The sequence below is a fragment of the Gymnodraco acuticeps genome, unplaced genomic scaffold (genome assembly GCF_902827175.1).
Source record: "Gymnodraco acuticeps unplaced genomic scaffold, fGymAcu1.1, whole genome shotgun sequence".
In the NCBI taxonomy this organism is placed as follows: Eukaryota; Metazoa; Chordata; class Actinopteri; order Perciformes; family Bathydraconidae; genus Gymnodraco; species Gymnodraco acuticeps.
In genome coordinates, this window is record NW_022991632.1 from 1,737,586 (window position 1) to 1,755,613 (window position 18,028).

The 18,028-nt window shown below is 41.2% G+C and overlaps 1 protein-coding gene across 4 annotated transcripts in view; it reads right to left on the minus strand.

The window, feature by feature from the left end:
* The window catches only part of ppp1r16b (protein phosphatase 1, regulatory subunit 16B), a 104,011-nt gene that overhangs the window by 52,176 nt on the left and 33,807 nt on the right, over window positions 1–18,028 (minus strand). For all 4 annotated transcript variants that reach the window (XM_034198342.1, XM_034198344.1, XM_034198343.1 and 1 more), the window contains one exon: window positions 5,369–5,783. In XM_034198342.1, the coding sequence (XP_034054233.1) occupies window positions 5,369–5,633 (265 nt within the window). In that variant the 5' untranslated portion in view covers window positions 5,634–5,783. The remainder of the gene's footprint in view (window positions 1–5,368; window positions 5,784–18,028) is intronic.

The window sequence follows — 18,028 nt, forward strand, 5'->3', positions numbered from 1 at the left end:
TGCTATTCTTAAGAAGCATTGCCAGATGTGAACCATGCCTCGCACAAAAGAGCTCTCAGAAGACCTACGATTAAGAATTGTTGACTTGCATAAAGCTGGAAAGGGTTACAAAAGTATCTCTGAAAGCCTTGATGCTGAACTTTCTCCATTTATAGACAATGTGTCTTACCGTGGTAAGACACATTGTCTATAAATGGAGAAAGTTCAGCACTGTTGCTACTCTCCCTAGGAGTGGCCGTCCTGTAAAGATGACTGCAAGAGCACAGCGCAGAATGCTCAATGAGGTGAAGAAGAATCCTAGAGTGTCAGCTATAGAGACTTAAAGAAATCTCTGGCACATGCTAACATCTCTGTTGACGAATCTACGATACGTAAAACACTGAACAAGAATGGAGTTCATGGGAGGACACCACGGAGGAAGTCACTGCTGTCCAGAAAAAACATTGCTGCACGTTTGAAGTTTGCAAAAGAGCACCTGGATGTTCCACGGCCCTACTGGCAACATATTCTGTGGACAGATGAAACCAAAGTTGAGTTGTTTGGAAGGAACACACAACGCTATGTGTGGAGAATCCAAAGGGTTCACATACTTTTTCTTGCAACTGTATACTGAGATGCTTTTCACGTCAATTGGGATAAGAATTTGCATGAATGTAAACATAATTTTTTTATTTTGTAGTATATATTTTTTTATAGAAGCAGTGCATGTGAAGTTTTTTGCACAATTCAAATGGTTCCTTTATTTTTTTCTCTTTTTCACAAGTCCCTTGGCTCCCTCAATCATAACTGAGGTGTTTGACAACTTCAGCAGATAACACAGCAGTGTTAAGAGAAAATGTCAGGTCAGCCCCCACTCCCTGTGGTGTGTGTGTGTGTGTGTGTGTGTGTGTGTGTGTGTGTGTGTGTGTGTGTGTGTGTGTGTGTGTGTGTGTGTGTGTGTGTGTGTGTGTGTGTGTGTGTGTGTGTGTGTGTGTGTGTGTGTGTGTGTGTGTGTGCGTGCGCGCTGACTGTCCTTTATGACCCTTATTGCTGCTCCTTTGCAGGATAGCTGCTCTCCTGAGGAGAAACCCATCAGTCCCAATAGCCATGGAGCCGTGCAGAGATACACCGAGGTGCTTCACAATAATTCACTGCCATCACCCCTCATCACAGCGGGGGGGGGGCAGAGGGTTCAGGGTGGTGGCAGCCGGGGGGCAAAGCAATGGGCTGGGACTCAGGATGAATCCCTTTGCATCCAATCCTCTCCAACTGTCCCTCTTTTCTTTCTCCTCAAATCAAAGCCTCTTCTGTGTGTCAAATAAGTCAGTCTAGCAAATAAACCAGCACACATTCAAACCCTACTTTCATGCGACTTCAAATATTCCCACTTTTTATTTTCTCCATCTTCTGGCCTCAACACATCTTCAGCTCGAGTACACACGGTGTCCTCCACTATCTGCATCTCCTCACGGCCTGGTGAGTCTGCTCCTGAAGCCGCCAGTGAGGAAGTCATAATGACAGGGACGTTGTATTTCAGAGGAAGCAGAACACACTCAAACTAGAGTATAAATAGTAACTATTTCTGTCTCTGCTCCATGCTTTGTCTGGGCTCCAAAATGGAATGGGTTCTTCCTTGTTCCATTCTACTCCCTAACACAAAGTAAAATGAAATAAACATGAGCTTCTCAATGGAGGTAATAACACATCTACTGTTCAAGAGTGAAGCTTACAAATGACGAAAAACAGCGAATACTCCATGCATTAAACATGCATACCAATGTAAACACAATTGTCAGCGTGCACTCTCACACATACCCTCAGGTCTACACAGTGATGCTCTGACTGCAACCACACAGAAGAGAGAGCAGTGGATGAATCACAGGAAACATCTCACTACAGCCAACCAATCAGGGACTAAGCAGGAGTCGCTCCTACCAACCAACCTCTCCTCTCATTAGGCCGGTGGAGTCAGCCTCAGGTTAAACTCAAGCTCAGCCTCTCTGTTGTTTTTACTGCTCCCTTCCTTCCTTTCTCCATTGGAAAAATACATTATAAATGGCTCCTTTCATTTCTAAACACATTTGTAACATTCCACTGTTCATTTTGGCTTTGGTGGACATTGTTTTTGAAGATTAGGGATCTGAATAGTTGTCATGATTCATGCAAAAATAACGTTATGCAAAATTGTCAGGATTTTCAAAGATGCTAAAACTCATTTTCCTCTTGATATACATTCAATTTCTCTTTTTCACATAATCTCCTTTGAAATGACTGTACAATTGGAGAATGAATGGCACTGTCACATAGTATTTCGGTGGAGGAAGCCCTGAGCCTGTGAGCATTGAGCTGCATAGCGTGTGGAGTCACGATGCTTGATCGAGCATTTGGGGACCGGAGGGAATGAGAGAGAGGAGATTATCAGCCAGCCAGCTGCCACAGAGCTGTGTGGGCAACATTACAACCTGTCTCCCTTTGCGTTTTATCTCTCTGCCTTTCATGGTCACCCTTATTAAGCGACACCGATGGCAAATGTTTCGATGCCTTGGCACTGTCACCGTGAGGAGAACTGACAAAGCCTCTGCAGTTAGCAGTGATGCTCCAACCAAAGCAAAGAGACACTGCTGCATCTATTCAAAGGTGGGAAAAGTCTGTTCATTATTTACATTGGTCAGAACTACATAATAATTGATGGCATCTGTAAATATCATCTAATGTCATGCTAGCATCTGTATGTTCTCGCAGACAATGTTAAAATGTGGATTTGTAGCAGGTTTAGCATACTAACATTTTCTTATAAGCACTAGAAACAAAGTGCAGCTGAGATTAACGGTCATTTTGTGAGTATGGGGTCAAAAACTGTAATACTAAAGGAATTTAATTTGATGGTAGCACTAGAATAAAATTCAGGGTTACTAAAGTTATTGAGGTTCATGATGGAACAAAATGGTGGATCAAAGTTCATGATGATCCATCCTGTAGTTGTTAAGATATTTCAGTCAAAACTTCAAATACCAACCGTGTGGCGGTGCTAGATAAGAGAGACCAAAGTCAATCGGGTTCATCTTTAATTCTACCGTGTTGTGTAATGTTTATTTATACTGTTCATGCTCACTACTTGTAGCACTTCGGGATTTGAAATCAAATATGAAGTGCTTTATAAATGGAACCCATTATTATTATTATCTTCAACATTTGTTGGAAATCCATCCAATATATTTTGAGATATTTGCAGCTATAGACAAAAATTGCACATGTAAAGACTGACAATGCAATCCCTACATCTTCATGTGAAATACTCAGTTGCTCAGTATATATTCAGTTCATTTGTAAATGTTGTAGGTGTGCTCAACAACAACAACAACACATATATTGGCCGAGAACACACAACAAGAAGAGTACACAAAAGCACATGCCACAAATGCAAAACAGTAACAACAATACATACTATAGTAACCATATGGCTCTTCTCCTTAACGTGGCGAGTTGACGGGTAGTGTAGGTGCTTGTTTATGCAGCCAGTGACGCATTTAGGATGCCGATTGCTTCAGGATGAGTGTTGTGGAAGCGAAGTGTCTTCTCCTCAGAGGTAGAAGGCTGAGTATAGGGTCTGCAGGGTGTGAAGAGTACTTTCCACTGAATGGGATGTGGGTTATTCCAGAAATAGTGTAGTTTACAGTGGAGTACATAGCCAATTAATTTTGTTATTGCATGCACAACTCTTTAAAGCACATTTTCTGAAAAATGTATAATAACTGCATATCTACAGCAACTGTCTAGCATTATATCTGTATTCAGCCTACTGTATCAAAAAGCAAAACCCTGCCCGTCACATTTAATTTAATCTCAGATGTTGTTTGGTCAAGGCTACAGACTGGACAAATACCAGCCGAGCTTTTTGTTAAATCATGAAAATGATTTTCCTTTTAAAAGTCACCAAACATGAACACCCAAAGGCTGGATGGCCTTCATAAAATTGAACAAGGGATTTACTGAAAGAGTTCAGATATCTTTCATATGAAATAAATTGAAGCCTTTTTTTCCCTGCGTTTCATCTGTCCTTAAAGCTAGCCTTTGACATTTAATTTTCCCCATGATTCATTACATATAAATCTGAACTTGAATACATGGAATATCTCTCAAATCGCTTTTCAACGTCTAAATAGAGAAGCTGACAGTAAAAGAGTAGATGTAGCATGTTCCTAGTTTTCAAAGGAATGACTCCAACAGCATCCTGGTTTGAAGTCTAATTGGCTCAGCAGACTTTGGAAGAACTACACACTGCACAGCAGGGTAATACATAAACCATGTAATGCTATGCAAACCATCTCTACAATCTCTCACACGACAACACCTATCTGTGTCTAATGAGGCAGCAGCAGAACCAGCAGCAACAGCAACATGACCGACATGACTTTTTTTTATAGTAATGAAAGAGCTTTTCCTTTAACCCAATTAGGTGATGTCCTTTTATCGCATGCTGGTTTCATCAGACCTTTATTTAGGTTACAGATGATAAAATCTAACAGGCCATTAAGAACATTCCAGCTGGAGCAAATTCACAGTCCATGTACATATGTGTGCACGTGTCTGTGTGTACGCAGCGCAGGGCCGCATCTGCTATGTGAGAATTATTTTGGCCTTGTGGCTGTTTCCATATCTGTACCAACAGCTTGCACAGGCAAAGATTGTAAAGTAGCACAGCTAGGGCTGTATTCATTACGATAAAAAAAAAAAAAAAGAGTTCAATCTAATTTAAAGTTAAAGTAAAGTTAAATTAGATGTCATATCTCTATGATAATCAGCCTGTTATTATTCCTGCATCACTGACATGCTGTTAGCACTGCCACAGCATTGTGGGGCTGTTTGTACTGAAGAAAACAATTATTATCTCCAAATAGGGGGGGGGCCATCCGTAGACATTTTAATTAAAAGACTGGCAGACTTACATCTCAGTGTGACAACTCCATTATTTGACAATGATAAAACATTCTCCTAGCAGAACAAATCCAGCTTGAACGTAACGAGTCCCACTGGCAGTTTCAGTGGACAGGCCCAGCGAATCGGTTTTTTCTGACCTTGGCATTTTGATATCACGCTGAAGCAGTGAGGTGTGGCTGAAATTAGAGTAATTCTTCAAATGTGGCATCACCGAGCTTTGTGCTGCATTTGACTCTACACTTATGGACGAAACCCCAGCACATATTTTCAGTGTTACCGTGTTACAGTGAGTGTAAATCTTCAGTTGTTAGATTATGTGAGTACATTGGTCACATGTGTAAAGAGCACTTGTGTAATTTATCGTGTTCACTACACAGAGCACATTTCCCCGTAAATCTTCACTTCCATTTTCTAATTTGTACATCTCGTAAATATTCTTTACTGGCCCTACCTTCATCCGGATCGTTCCTGGCCGAGGCCTCCAGCAGTGCCACGCTGGCTGCAAAGGACACATGCCTCTTGGACTCTAGATGGAGGTCTTTGGCATTGCGCCCCTTCTTGTCCGCCTTTCGCTTCTTGTTCTGCATCTCCTTCTCGTACACAGCCCATCTCTTCAGCTGCTGAGTGCGCCTCTTCTGGGCCGCCCGCAGCCTCTCCATGCTGGGCACCTTGTCCAGCTGCTGCAGCTCCTGGATCAGCTCCAGGTGGTTGGCCATGGCGTCGGGCGAGGGGACGACAGTAGTGGATGGATGGTGGAGGGGTGAAGTTCTGGGGAGTAAGTATGATTCTAGCGAGGGATGCACCTTCGGCCCTGGCCTCCTCCCATCATCGTCGTCATCATCATCCTTTCAGCAGCAGTAAACGTCCTGAGTAAGGGGAGAGAGAAGGTTCGTAAATATCAGCCATAAACTTTTATTACTTTAAACATATAAATAAATCAGCAAATAAAATGGGGAAGTAGTTTGATGCAGCTTAACACTTGGAGTAAATCTTTAGAAAGATACACAGGGGAGTCCTTGACATTTAGCATGGGTCTGATGCACCAAAACAAAGTGCAGAGATGCACTTTGGTGTCCTAGTTAGAGACACCTAAGTTCAATGTACAACAAAACCAAGGGCTGACTTCCTCCTTTAATGAAGACTGACTGTTTTCTATTTTAAGAGTTTCTATTATCTGTCAGAAGAAACACTGGTTTCCATCAAGGTGAAAACCAAAATTAAGAAATATGTCCTCCTCATCACTCTATTTTCTCCCATTAATTTGCATCACAAACTCCATCAAAATGATCCCTTTAAGGGTTCAGGAAAAGAGAGAAATGTAGGTCTTGGCGAAAAGGAGACCGATTTCTCAATTTGTATCTACATGAATGAGCATGAGCCTCAATTTTCCATTTGAGTTGTGAGCCGTTATAGATCTCTCTAGCATCCTCTGTATCAAGGTTAACCGCTTCCTGAAAGCTACAGTACAAGACAGCAAAATGATGAGAAACTGATGAAGAGAAAATAAAAAGTTCTGGGGCAGTGAGCTGAGGCGGGGATTTTTCATGCCATCATTACCTTAATGTAGCCTGACTGCCTGTTTAACTTGAACAAAATAATCTCGTTTTTCTCTCTGACAATTGAAAGTTACGCCAGCTTGAGATCCTTAGCGTTATTTTTAGAGATCTATCAAATAAGCAGCAGACCGTATGTATGGATATGTTGAAAACTGATCTTCTAGAGGGGAAAACTGACTTTTAAAAGCAGATTAACACTTGTAAAGTTAAATAGATTAAATACAGACTTAATACAAACACAGAACAGGTAGAAACTCTGCAGTGATTGAGCTCATTCAGACCACTTCCTTTAAACAGCAGCCATAACAATGTTCGGATACTTTATTACCACAGCCAGAAAACCCTCCAACATTCTCTTTATACGATTGCCACTTACTTTAAAGCATAATCTGCATGTTTTATGTATCAAACATGTTCTTACATACTATTTCACAAATGTGGATAAATATTTCTGCAGCCCTTCACAGGTGGATGCTGCAGCGTCACCTGATCAAATGCTTCACAATGCAATGTGCTGCTTACTCTTGTCAGCCTGACCTTATACTACATTCCCTCTGCAGCTCTACCACAGCTAACTGCTAAAACATGGACAGGAAACAAGCAGTGTAATCACTTCCTACAGCAGCTTCACTTTCAGTCCTCCATTAACAGCGTGTGTGTGTGTGTGTGTGTGTGTGTGTGTGTGTGTGTGTGTGTGTGTGTGTGTGTGTGTGTGTGTGTGTGTGTGTGTGTGTGTGTGTGTGTAAATACAATTCCACTAAGTCATCCAAACGCTCAAATTAAACTCTGATTTAAACTTTGCGCCTCTGACACCTTAAGATGCATTCAAATCTCCAGCACAAGATGCGTCCTTCACTATAACAAAAGATAAGCGAAATCAGAATATAAGAGCTTGCATGAAAGCCGGAAATATCGTAAACACAGCAAATGGGATGCAAAGGTTGATCGCAAGAAAAAAGGAGCAAGGCCTCAAACATGTTTGAAAGAACGTCAAACTAAAAGCAGTCTGCAATTGTATCTACCCTCAAACGTTCAGACAGCAAATGCAGAAGTATTGAATGTCCAGACTGTAGGTATGGTTACATTTGTTGGTTTGCATCATAAAATGTGCCAACATTGTTTAATAATGAAAATTAAAACTGTTGGGTTCTTCAAAAATAATCTCAGGAAGTAAGGAGGTCAAATGTATTGATATGGTACATTTTACAGACTTCAGTCACAAAGTGCTTTCTAGAAGTGGTAAACAATAAACAAACTGATATTTACAACAACAAAAAATTAACAACGACCAAATCACAATTACAAAACAACACTACACAAACCATTTAACTATCCATCATCGGAATATCAAGGAGAAACATAGAACCAAAGTAACATTCCAAAATACTACATATTTAACAATGAATACACATTTCATTCTGTATTGTGTATTACAATTGAGCTTCCTCTAAAATGTCTCCTATGTAAATGTATTATAAAAAGCAGCTCTAGTTATACCCAGAATACTTTGATATTATCAACTGAGCTCATACATATTGAGATATTGTTTGTCTGTCATCTGTTCCTGACACATGTGCCTAATGATGGAGGCAAACCTTTTCAATAATGAAATGAATAAGCATCTGTTCTCAAACAGGAAGTGCACCATGCTGGGTGAAAAGGAGAGATAAAGATCAGCAGCGCCGTATTCAGCTCAAGTATTTGTTTAATCTTAGACAAACTGCAACACTAATTGTTTTGTTCATATACACTTTACAGTATAATATGAAAAACATTTGCCAAGTCATAAAGTTTCCATTGCCTTATTTTATACGTGAAATTAAGTATCACTCGGCTGAACTGCAGCCAGAAAGTCAGCCGCCCGATTTATAGGTAGGTACACACACACACACACACACACACACACACACACACACACACACACACACACACACACACACACACACACACACACACACACACACACACACACACACACACACACACACACACACACACACACACACACACACACACACACACACACACACACACCACACACACACACACACACACACACACACACACACACACACACACACACACACACACACACACACACACACACACACACACACACACACACACACACACACACCTATTGCTGCCAAGTTACCAAGTAGATACAATAAACATGTTCATGATTGTCTAAAGTGAAACTTCAATCAAAGACAAAACAGAGCGCACCACAACCCAGAGGCCGCTAACCGCGGCGCCATCTGAGTAGTACAAAGAGTGGTGTATACGTAATGTCCAGTATACATATAGTATTTGTGATGAATTTCTTCTCAACTTGTTCCTTATTATTCAATATAAGAGGCTGAAGATGTTGAACAGTTGAGGAAAATAATAATGGTCCAACAACATTTATATAACCTTTAAGCAGTTTCCCAATAAGAGCCACACACAGTAGAGCTGATCATGGAAGGGCCAACGAGCAAACATCTTTGACCACCAATGTCTATAAAACATTTAACATGAAATGCTTTATTTTACAACATGCTGAGTTTTACAAGGTAAACATTTCCTCATGCACCGTGAATGCTTCCAGGCACGGAGCACGTCACTCTCTTTCTGTCTCTGTGAGATGCGAGTGCAGCGGACAAAGTGAATTAACTTAATTTGGGATGTGTGACAAACAAAGAGTATTTTCTTTAGATGTCTTTGATGGTCAAGGGCATTAGTGCCAGGAATATGAAACCCAGGAGCTACTGTTGATCAAATCAGGGGAATCAGAGCAGAGGTAATGATATTACTCATACACACACCCCCACGCACACAAGTAAAAGAGAGGCAGAGACAGAAAAATAAAGTGATGAAAACAGATCCAGACAAGATAATTACTTCTGCATTAATCCGCGACTGATAGCCGTTATCATCGTATTACTCCGGTTACGTGAAGCACTGTATTTAAATGAATACATACTGTATTCATTTAAATGATTTTAAACTTTCCGAATACATTGATACTAGGCATTTGATTATCCACTAAAATATTCTATATAAAAAGAGTCGACATGAAAGAATCGTGAAGATGACATCGATGTTGATGCGCTCATCTGTGTCGCTTTTTTTCATAAAGTTACCGAGGGTTAAAACTAACAAACTTAGCAAGCAGCAAAAGTTGATTCATGGATCTTTTTTAGTCTTGGGTTTTGTCTCTTACGCTTTTCGGTCTTACAATATAGCAAATATAATAGTTTGGCCTAAAACAATTAGAATGCAATAAAATAGATATTGTGTTATACATTTCACCATAGACCAAACAATTGATCAATAAGAAATGATTGCTGGATGCGTAAATCCTAATATCATGTTGCAGCCCAAGTTATAAATACTGTGTATGTTATCAGTAATATATCTGAATGAAAACTAGATTTCATTTCAACCTGGAATTTACATTTTTCTTTGGTTTGATTACCAGGAATTCTGTTAACAATTTAACATTTTTAAATTCAAACTTAATTGCGTTTCCCCAACATTAAAAAACCAAACCCGCCCCCCTCGATAATGATAATAGTTACATAAATAATATAATAGATATAATAATATCTAAAGCTACGGGTCCATACTCTGCCGTCCTCCTTATTTCAACACTGATGAATTACTTGATAGCCCACTCGTGGAAAACATAGGTCACTGGGTGGAGAGGATGTTGCCAAATTAGCATGAATCTTTCAAAAAATACCACATATTTTCAGACAGATAAGAATTTTCCTACCCTCTCTCAAGCACCCGAATGCCTCAAGACCACATGAGTGAGAAGGACGACGAGCTGCCTGAACAACACGCTGTGGTTTCACTGCTCATCACATGTTGCCAGCTTGAGCTTTTGTCATGCATTATTCTGTGGGTGATATTTACCAAGATGTTTCCATTTGACAGTTTGAATGTCTGCTCTCTTACAGCTAAGCCAAATCACTATTTTGAAAAGCCCCTCGTGCTTATCTGAAGTGTTGTTTCAATAAAATTACCAAAAAGGGAACAAAAAACTGACATTAGCATGCGTTTGGCATTTCTTGAAAGAGCTGCAGAGAGAAGAGAATACATAATTTGTTACCCCAAAGGGGAGATTAACTCGCCCATTAAGAGCTTCAGCAGTGCATGAAAAGCAGTCAATGCAAACACTCTGTGTACTTGACATGATGTTGTAGCAGGGGCAAAGGCAAACTGTTTGAAGATATGTAAAACTCGGGGAGCTGTGGGCAACTGTAAACCCTGTGGTGACATCACAGCCGGTCCCCAGGGCCAAGGCAGCAAATCACAGATTGACCTCAATCAGCTCTCCGGCTGCATATAAGAATGTTACACTGTTCCCTCACTTTGCATTTCCAATTTGTATGGAAAGATAACAGCCAAACTTTGATACCAATTATTTGAAAAAGAAGGTCAAAAGATGCACATCAACCAGCAGCAGCAGCAGAAAAACACAAACAAGGAAACAATTACCAACTATTCCTTTCAGTTTTGTCATCATTTTTGTTCAGGTTGTTGTTTTCATAAATTGCCAGCTGCCTTCGCATCATAAAAGCTTTGTTGTGATTACAAAATCACATAAATGCAAACCTCTCCACACACACTCCTGAATTAAATATAAATGGTCTGGAAGATGCTCTCTCTTTGCCTCAAAAGACAGCAGACATATTCCGAGGTCCTCATCTTTCAGCCCAAAACCATAATTTACTTTCTTGTAAAAACGTTAGACCAGAACAGAACAATAAAAGATAGATATTGCGCCTGTCAGAGCCGCCTGACGGTTCAGCACAAAGGGTCTGTCGTTGAACCTTCAGGTCCATTATCTCCTTTTCATCACCAACAACCATAAAGCAGCTTTGTGTGTTCATGAGTTTGCACACTTATGATGAGACCCGAATGTCCTCTCAAGGACAAAAATGTTAATTATGGACATTTAAAGAGTCCTCGCTTAATAAAAAGAGCATTTGGAGTAGAATTTAGAGGTACATTTAACTTAAATGAAATGGCCAAGGACCTCAGGAAATGAATGCGTGTCGAGCAGTGCTGACATCAGCTTCAATTCACTAATATCTCCACAAAGCAGCTGGATTGAGGCCATTCTGGTCCCTCCATCATCATGATGAAGGTGATTTGGCACTGAGGGCAGGAGACGCACAGTATAATGACAGCACGGTATAATGACAGCACGGTATAGCACTCAACACACCAAAGGTAGGATTTCATCTTTACCTCTTATTAATAGTAATGCTCTAGATAGCATGTTTTAAATATTTCCACTTCTACCATTGTATATTTTCTCAGCATTTTTGTCACTTATTTTCCACCCACCTCAGAATTATATAATATATGTACATATTTGTCAGCAGCGTGGACAATAAAAGTTCAAATTTGACAAAAAAAATCCCAACTGAACCCCACTCAATGTTTGTTTCAGAAGCGTTAGATGTATGTGGATTAGGGATGTTAAGATTCACCGATTCACATCGGGGCATCGGCTTAAACGTTCAAAATGCGAGTGCACCGGTTGAAAGAGTGCACATCGGCTACTAGTGTTGTCACGATACCAACATTTTGGTTTCGATACCGATACCAAGTCAAGAATTGCGATTCCGATTATTTTTCGATACTTTTCGAAAAAAAGGGAAACAGTCTTAAATGTAATTATAGTGCTTTATTTCACACCAAAACCATAACCATAACACAAACTTTTAAACAATGAGAACAATAAATGACAATAATTCGTATTAAATAAAAATTAATACATGTCTTACAGACAGGCCTCGTGGTGTCCGTAGGCTTGACCTCACTGTCAGAGATATAGCTAAAATACTTCCAAATTTCGCTTCTGGCGTCTTTTTTGTCAATAAGCCGAGGCGCAGCGGCAGTTGCACTCCCACTTGCTGCCATGCTTCTCGTTTTCTCACATGCTCTGGCAGCTAGCGCGTGCACGAGAGGGGAAGCACTTATGCGGCTTTCACACCAGCGCTTTTCCCTTTCTAGCTCCGAGCGGGAGCTTATCTGGTTCAGCTCCGGTTTCCCTTTTCTGCTCCCGCTCTGTTCACACCGCCCAGAGCCCGACTGGGTGCTGCCGCTGCTGCGTCATGACGTCACCGTTTACATCGCTGATTTGCTCCCCAACGGCATTACGGCGCTCACAACAACAACAACAACTGCGTCGGGTCGATGGTCGTGTTGCTTTTAATCACACGAAGCCAGATTAAATTAAATAACGACTTCTCCAACCTTATGCTTTTCTCCAGAGTGCCGTGGTTCATTGTTTATTAATGTGTTTCTGTGGCATTTACCGACCGCTGCAGTGCTGCTCTTCCACGGGAGTTTATTCTCCCGTTAGCTCCCGGTTAGCTCACACTGCAGCGGCCGCTCTAAAGTATTCACTGTCCAACTCACACAAGCAGCTGATACATATCCCCAGTTCCCCTGAATGTGTGTCAGTCTGAATTGACGCTGTTTGGCATCACAACGCTGTTATGAAAGTTTCTCTGGTATAAAATGGGTGATGTTAGCATAGCAATCGAAGCTAAACTGACTACTTGCTATTGCTATCCTATTGTGGCATAAACTGTTTTCGACAGGCACATTTTACCGGCGTATTTTTATTATGATTCTACTTGTGATAGTCGGACACGACAACCTGTGCAGCCCATGTATTGATTCCATCCGATAGCTGCTATAACAGGGTTGCCAACTTTGGGTACCTGGCTGGAGTGAGATTTTGATATCATGGGTTTAATTACACATATGCGCACGAAATGACTGCTATCGTGTCAGCAGCGGGACCATAGCATATATATATATATATATATATATATATATATATATATATATATATATATATACAATATATACAAATACACAAAATTGGACACAGACTATAAAGGACACACAGTTTAATTCACTAATCAAAGTCAAACACATGTTTGTTTCCACTGTTTTATTGTGTGCATAGGCCTATCGCGATAAGCAATTAATTGACTTATCGTACGATAAATAAAAATGAACTCGATAAATTGCCATTTACATGAGGATGTGACTAGCAGTTTGAAAGGATGTACTTGAATTATTATTATATATTATCATTATGTCAGTGGTCTAAAATGGTCATACAACGGTGCCGACAATATTATCGGTTATCGCAATAATTTCCGGGAAAATGTATCCAACAAAATTAATTATCGTGAGAGGCCTATACATGAAACACACACAAAGAAATCTACAGATCCCAGATCTACTTCATATAGTAAACAAATCTCTTCACTCAGGTATTTTTCCACAGGCCCTGAAAACTGCAGTCATTAAACCGCTCTTAAAAAAGAATAATCTAGATGCTTCAGTAATGAACAATTACAGGCCCATATCAAACCTCCCATTTCTAGGTAAAATCATTGAAAAAGTTGTTTTTCAACAGTTGAGTAATTTCTTGCATTTAAATAACTGTTTTGATGTGTTCCAGTCAGGCTTTCGTCCAAACCACAGCACTGAGACTGCTCTTGTAAAGGTCTTTAATGACATCCACTTAAACACAGACAGTGGCAGAACTTCAGTGTTAGTATTATTAGATCTCAGTGCTGCGTTTGACACTGTTGACCACAGCATATTACTAGACCGACTGGAGAACTGGGTGGGACTTTCGGAAACAGTTCTGAATTGGTTTGAATCCTACTTAAGGACAGAAACAACTTTGTTTCTATAGGTAAATACACATCTGAGTTGACAAATATGACATGTGGGGTTCCTCAAGGCTCCATCTTGGGGCCTCTTCTCTTTAACATCTACATGCTACCACTGGCTCAGATAATGAAGAACAACAAAATAAGTTACCATAGCTATGCGGATGACACACACATTTACGTAACAATTTCACCAGGAGACTATGCTCCAATTCAAACACTGAGTAAGTGCATTGAACAAATCAATGACTGGATGTGTCAGAACTTTCTCCAATTAAACAAAGATAAAACTGAGGTAATGGTTTTTGGAGCCAAGGCAGAACGTATAAAAGTTAGCGCTGAGCTTCAGTGTGCAATGTTCAAAACAACAGATAAAGCCAGAAATCTAGGTGTAGTCATGGACTCTGACCTGAGTTTCAACAGTCACATTAAAACTGTTACTAAATCAGCCTACTATCACCTAAAGAATATATCTAGGATTAAAAGACTAATGTCACAGCAGGATTTGGAAAAACTTGTCCATGCTTTTATCTTCAGTAGACTCGACTACTGCAAGGGTGTCTTCACAGGTCTCACTAAAAAATCTATTAGGAAGCTGCAGCTAATTCAGAACGCTGCTGCTCGAGTCCTCACTAACACTAAGAAAGTGGATCACATCACTCCAGTTCTGAAGTCTTTACACTGGCTTCCTGTGTGTCAAAGAATAGATTTCAAAATACTGCTGCTGGTTTATAAAGCACTGAATGGTTTAGGCCCAAAATACATTTCTGACCTCCTGCTAAATTATGAACCATCCAGATCTCTCAGGTCTTCAGGGACTGGTCAGCTTTCTGTCCCCAGAGTCAGAACTAAACATGGTAAAGCAGCGTTCAGTTATTATGCTCCAAATATCTGGAACAAACTCCCAGAAACCTGCAGGTCCGCTGCAACTCTTACTACTTTTAAATCCAGGCTGAAGACTTTTCTTTTTGTCGCTGCTTTTAATTGAACTATTCATATCTTAGACTGCACTGTAACTTTTATCCATGTACTTTTTCTTTTAATGTTTAATTGCACTGTAACTTTTATCCATGTATTTTTTCTTTTAATGTTTATTTTATTAGCTTTTCTTTTTAATGACTGATTTTAAATGCCATTTTCTTAATCTCTTTCATTTTTTGTAAAGCACTTTGAATTGCCTTGTGTTGGAAAGTGCTATATAAATAAACTTGCCTTGCCTTGCCTTTTCTTGCCTTGCCTTGCCTTGCCTTGCCTTGCCTTGCCTTGCCTTGCCTTGCCTTGCCTTGCCTTGCCTTGCCTTGCCTTGCCTTGCCTTGCCTTGCCTTGCCTTGCCTTGCCTTACAGACTTACTCCAAACTGACAAACATATTAATTAACACACTCTCACTCTCATATACTCTTTGACTCTATTTTGGCCTAGTAGAACAATAAGCAGCAGACTTTTACTTTTTTATCATTTCTACTGGATCTTAGATCTGCGCATGCGCAATACGGGTCGGCAGTTGCGAGAGAGTATTTGTGTTGGGTAATCTATGGTAGGGCCCGGCTAACCCATACAGTGGTGGGGCTCAAGTCAGTATTTGCAATGTAATTACATACACGCTCCCCTTGACAGTGAAACGCCACGCGTGAGGTTTAGATTATTTCCCTGTCTCAATCCAAATTGAACTGTATGAAATAAAAAGGCACATTTGTCTTGTAGTAAATAAAAGGGCGACCTGGAGCCAATCCTGCAATTTCCCCACAGGTGAAAGAGTTGAGATGCTGAAAACCCAACCCCTGCAGGGGGGTCTGGGGGGATTATTTTGAAATACTAACATAAAATACACATTCTGGTACTCTCTTGAGAAGAAAAATAAATAAATCTATTACTACACGACAAAAAAATGAATGCCATTTTAGTTTTGTGTTACTTTGTTCTGAAAGCTGAACCTGCTGCTCCTCACAGAGAGAAGAGGGAAGAGGCTGTGTGAATTACTTTACATTGTGGATAAGGGTGGATAGCCCCCATTGTTCTGTGTGTCAAAATGAAAGACAGCCCACACACCTATCAATCATCAAACCGTGGGGTCTTATTTCATTAGGTGTTGATTTCTATCAACACGTAATGTTGTATCGATGTGTATAGAGATGTACTACAGCAAAAGTATTCTCCGTCGGGACTTCCTGCAACAACACCACGCCGTTATCTTGATTCTGATTGGCCAGAAGACATTATCAAAGATGTTCTATTGAGAAGACGATCACTACGTGACAACAGTTTTCAAAACCGTTTCTAGTCTTCGGTATTCTTGTTTTTGGCGTGAGAATAGTTTGGGCAGCGTGAGAGCGTGAGATTGAGAGTGAAAGCGTGTGTCACACGCCAGATGCGTGAGAGTTGGCAACCCTGCTATAATACAAAACAACACGCCTGCCTCTCTCCACAATGATCAATAACAGTGAACGGATGGTCAAAGTAAGGTACAAATAAACAGAATCACACGAAGCCTGGTTAGTGTTGCCTGACTTTATAAAGTGTGTTTATAAGCACTACTGCTTGTAGGCAGGCATGACAGTCGACCCATGTTCAGGGGAGGTGGGTTTAGTTTCCTGCACGCCTCGACGTAAGAGAGACGTAGCTCTTGCCTCTAGACCGACAATTGTTTGGAGCTGGAAGTGAACCGGATTCCGGAGCTAAGAGCCGGCGCCGCTGCGGTGTGAACAGGAAAAACCGGCGCTTTTCAGGCTCCAGCTCTGAGCCGGAGCTGAAAAAGCGCTGGTGTGAAAGGGGCATTAGAGCATGCTTGAGAGGGGAGGGACTGCAGGCACGGCTGCAGTGCAGGGAGTGGAAGCAGAGCGCTGAACACACACGGCTCTTATTAAAACAGCGCTTTCTCACCGGAGTACTTTTCCCCGTCATTCTTAAAGTACCGATACTAATGAAACGGAGGAATCGTAACGTTTTTTAACGGCAGGGTATCGCGGTACCTTTCAAGTATCGGTACACCGTGCAACACTATCGGCTACAGTTTGGGTTGAACTCGCGATGCATCGATTGTAGCGTCTTTGCATCGGTAAAAAAAAAAAGATAGCCATAGCCCTCACCATCCACACTGCCCTCTCACACCTGGACCAGAGGAACACATATGTGAGAATGCTGTTCATTGATTACAGTTCAGCATTCAACACCATTGTGCCCTCCAAGCTGGTCATCAAGCTCAGAGACCTCAGGCTCAACAGCGCCCTTTGTGACTGGATCCTGAACTTCCTGACGGGGAAGCCCCAGGCAGTGCGGGTGGGAAACATCACATCCCACCTCCACCCTGATCCTCAACACCGGAGCCCCTCAAGGCTGCGTGCTCAGCCCTCTCCTCTACTCCCTGTTCACTCAAGACTGCATGGCCACACACAGCTCCAACACCATCGTGAAGTTTGCTGACGACACGACCGCCATCGGCCAGATCACCGACGGCGACGAGACGGCGTACAGAGAGGAGGTCGAAAACCTGACATCTTGGTGCCAGGATAACAACCTCCATCTCAATGCCAGCAAAACCAAGGAGCTGATTGTGGATTACAGGAAGCAGCAGAGAGAGGGACACGCCCCCATCGCCATCAATGGGACTACGGCAGGGGCGGCGCCAGGGGGGAGCTAGGGGGTGCTGAAGCACCCCCCAGGATTGCCAAAGCACCCCCTAAGCAGCCCCAAGAAATATGTGAAAATTATTATTATTTTTATTAAATTAAATCAGAAAAAATATTGATTACATCAATGCAAATGTGAAACAAATAAATGTTTGACCAAAAACATAAAGCCAACCCAGGTGATATGATTAGGCCAATGGCCAACACCGATTTTTGACCTACCCATAG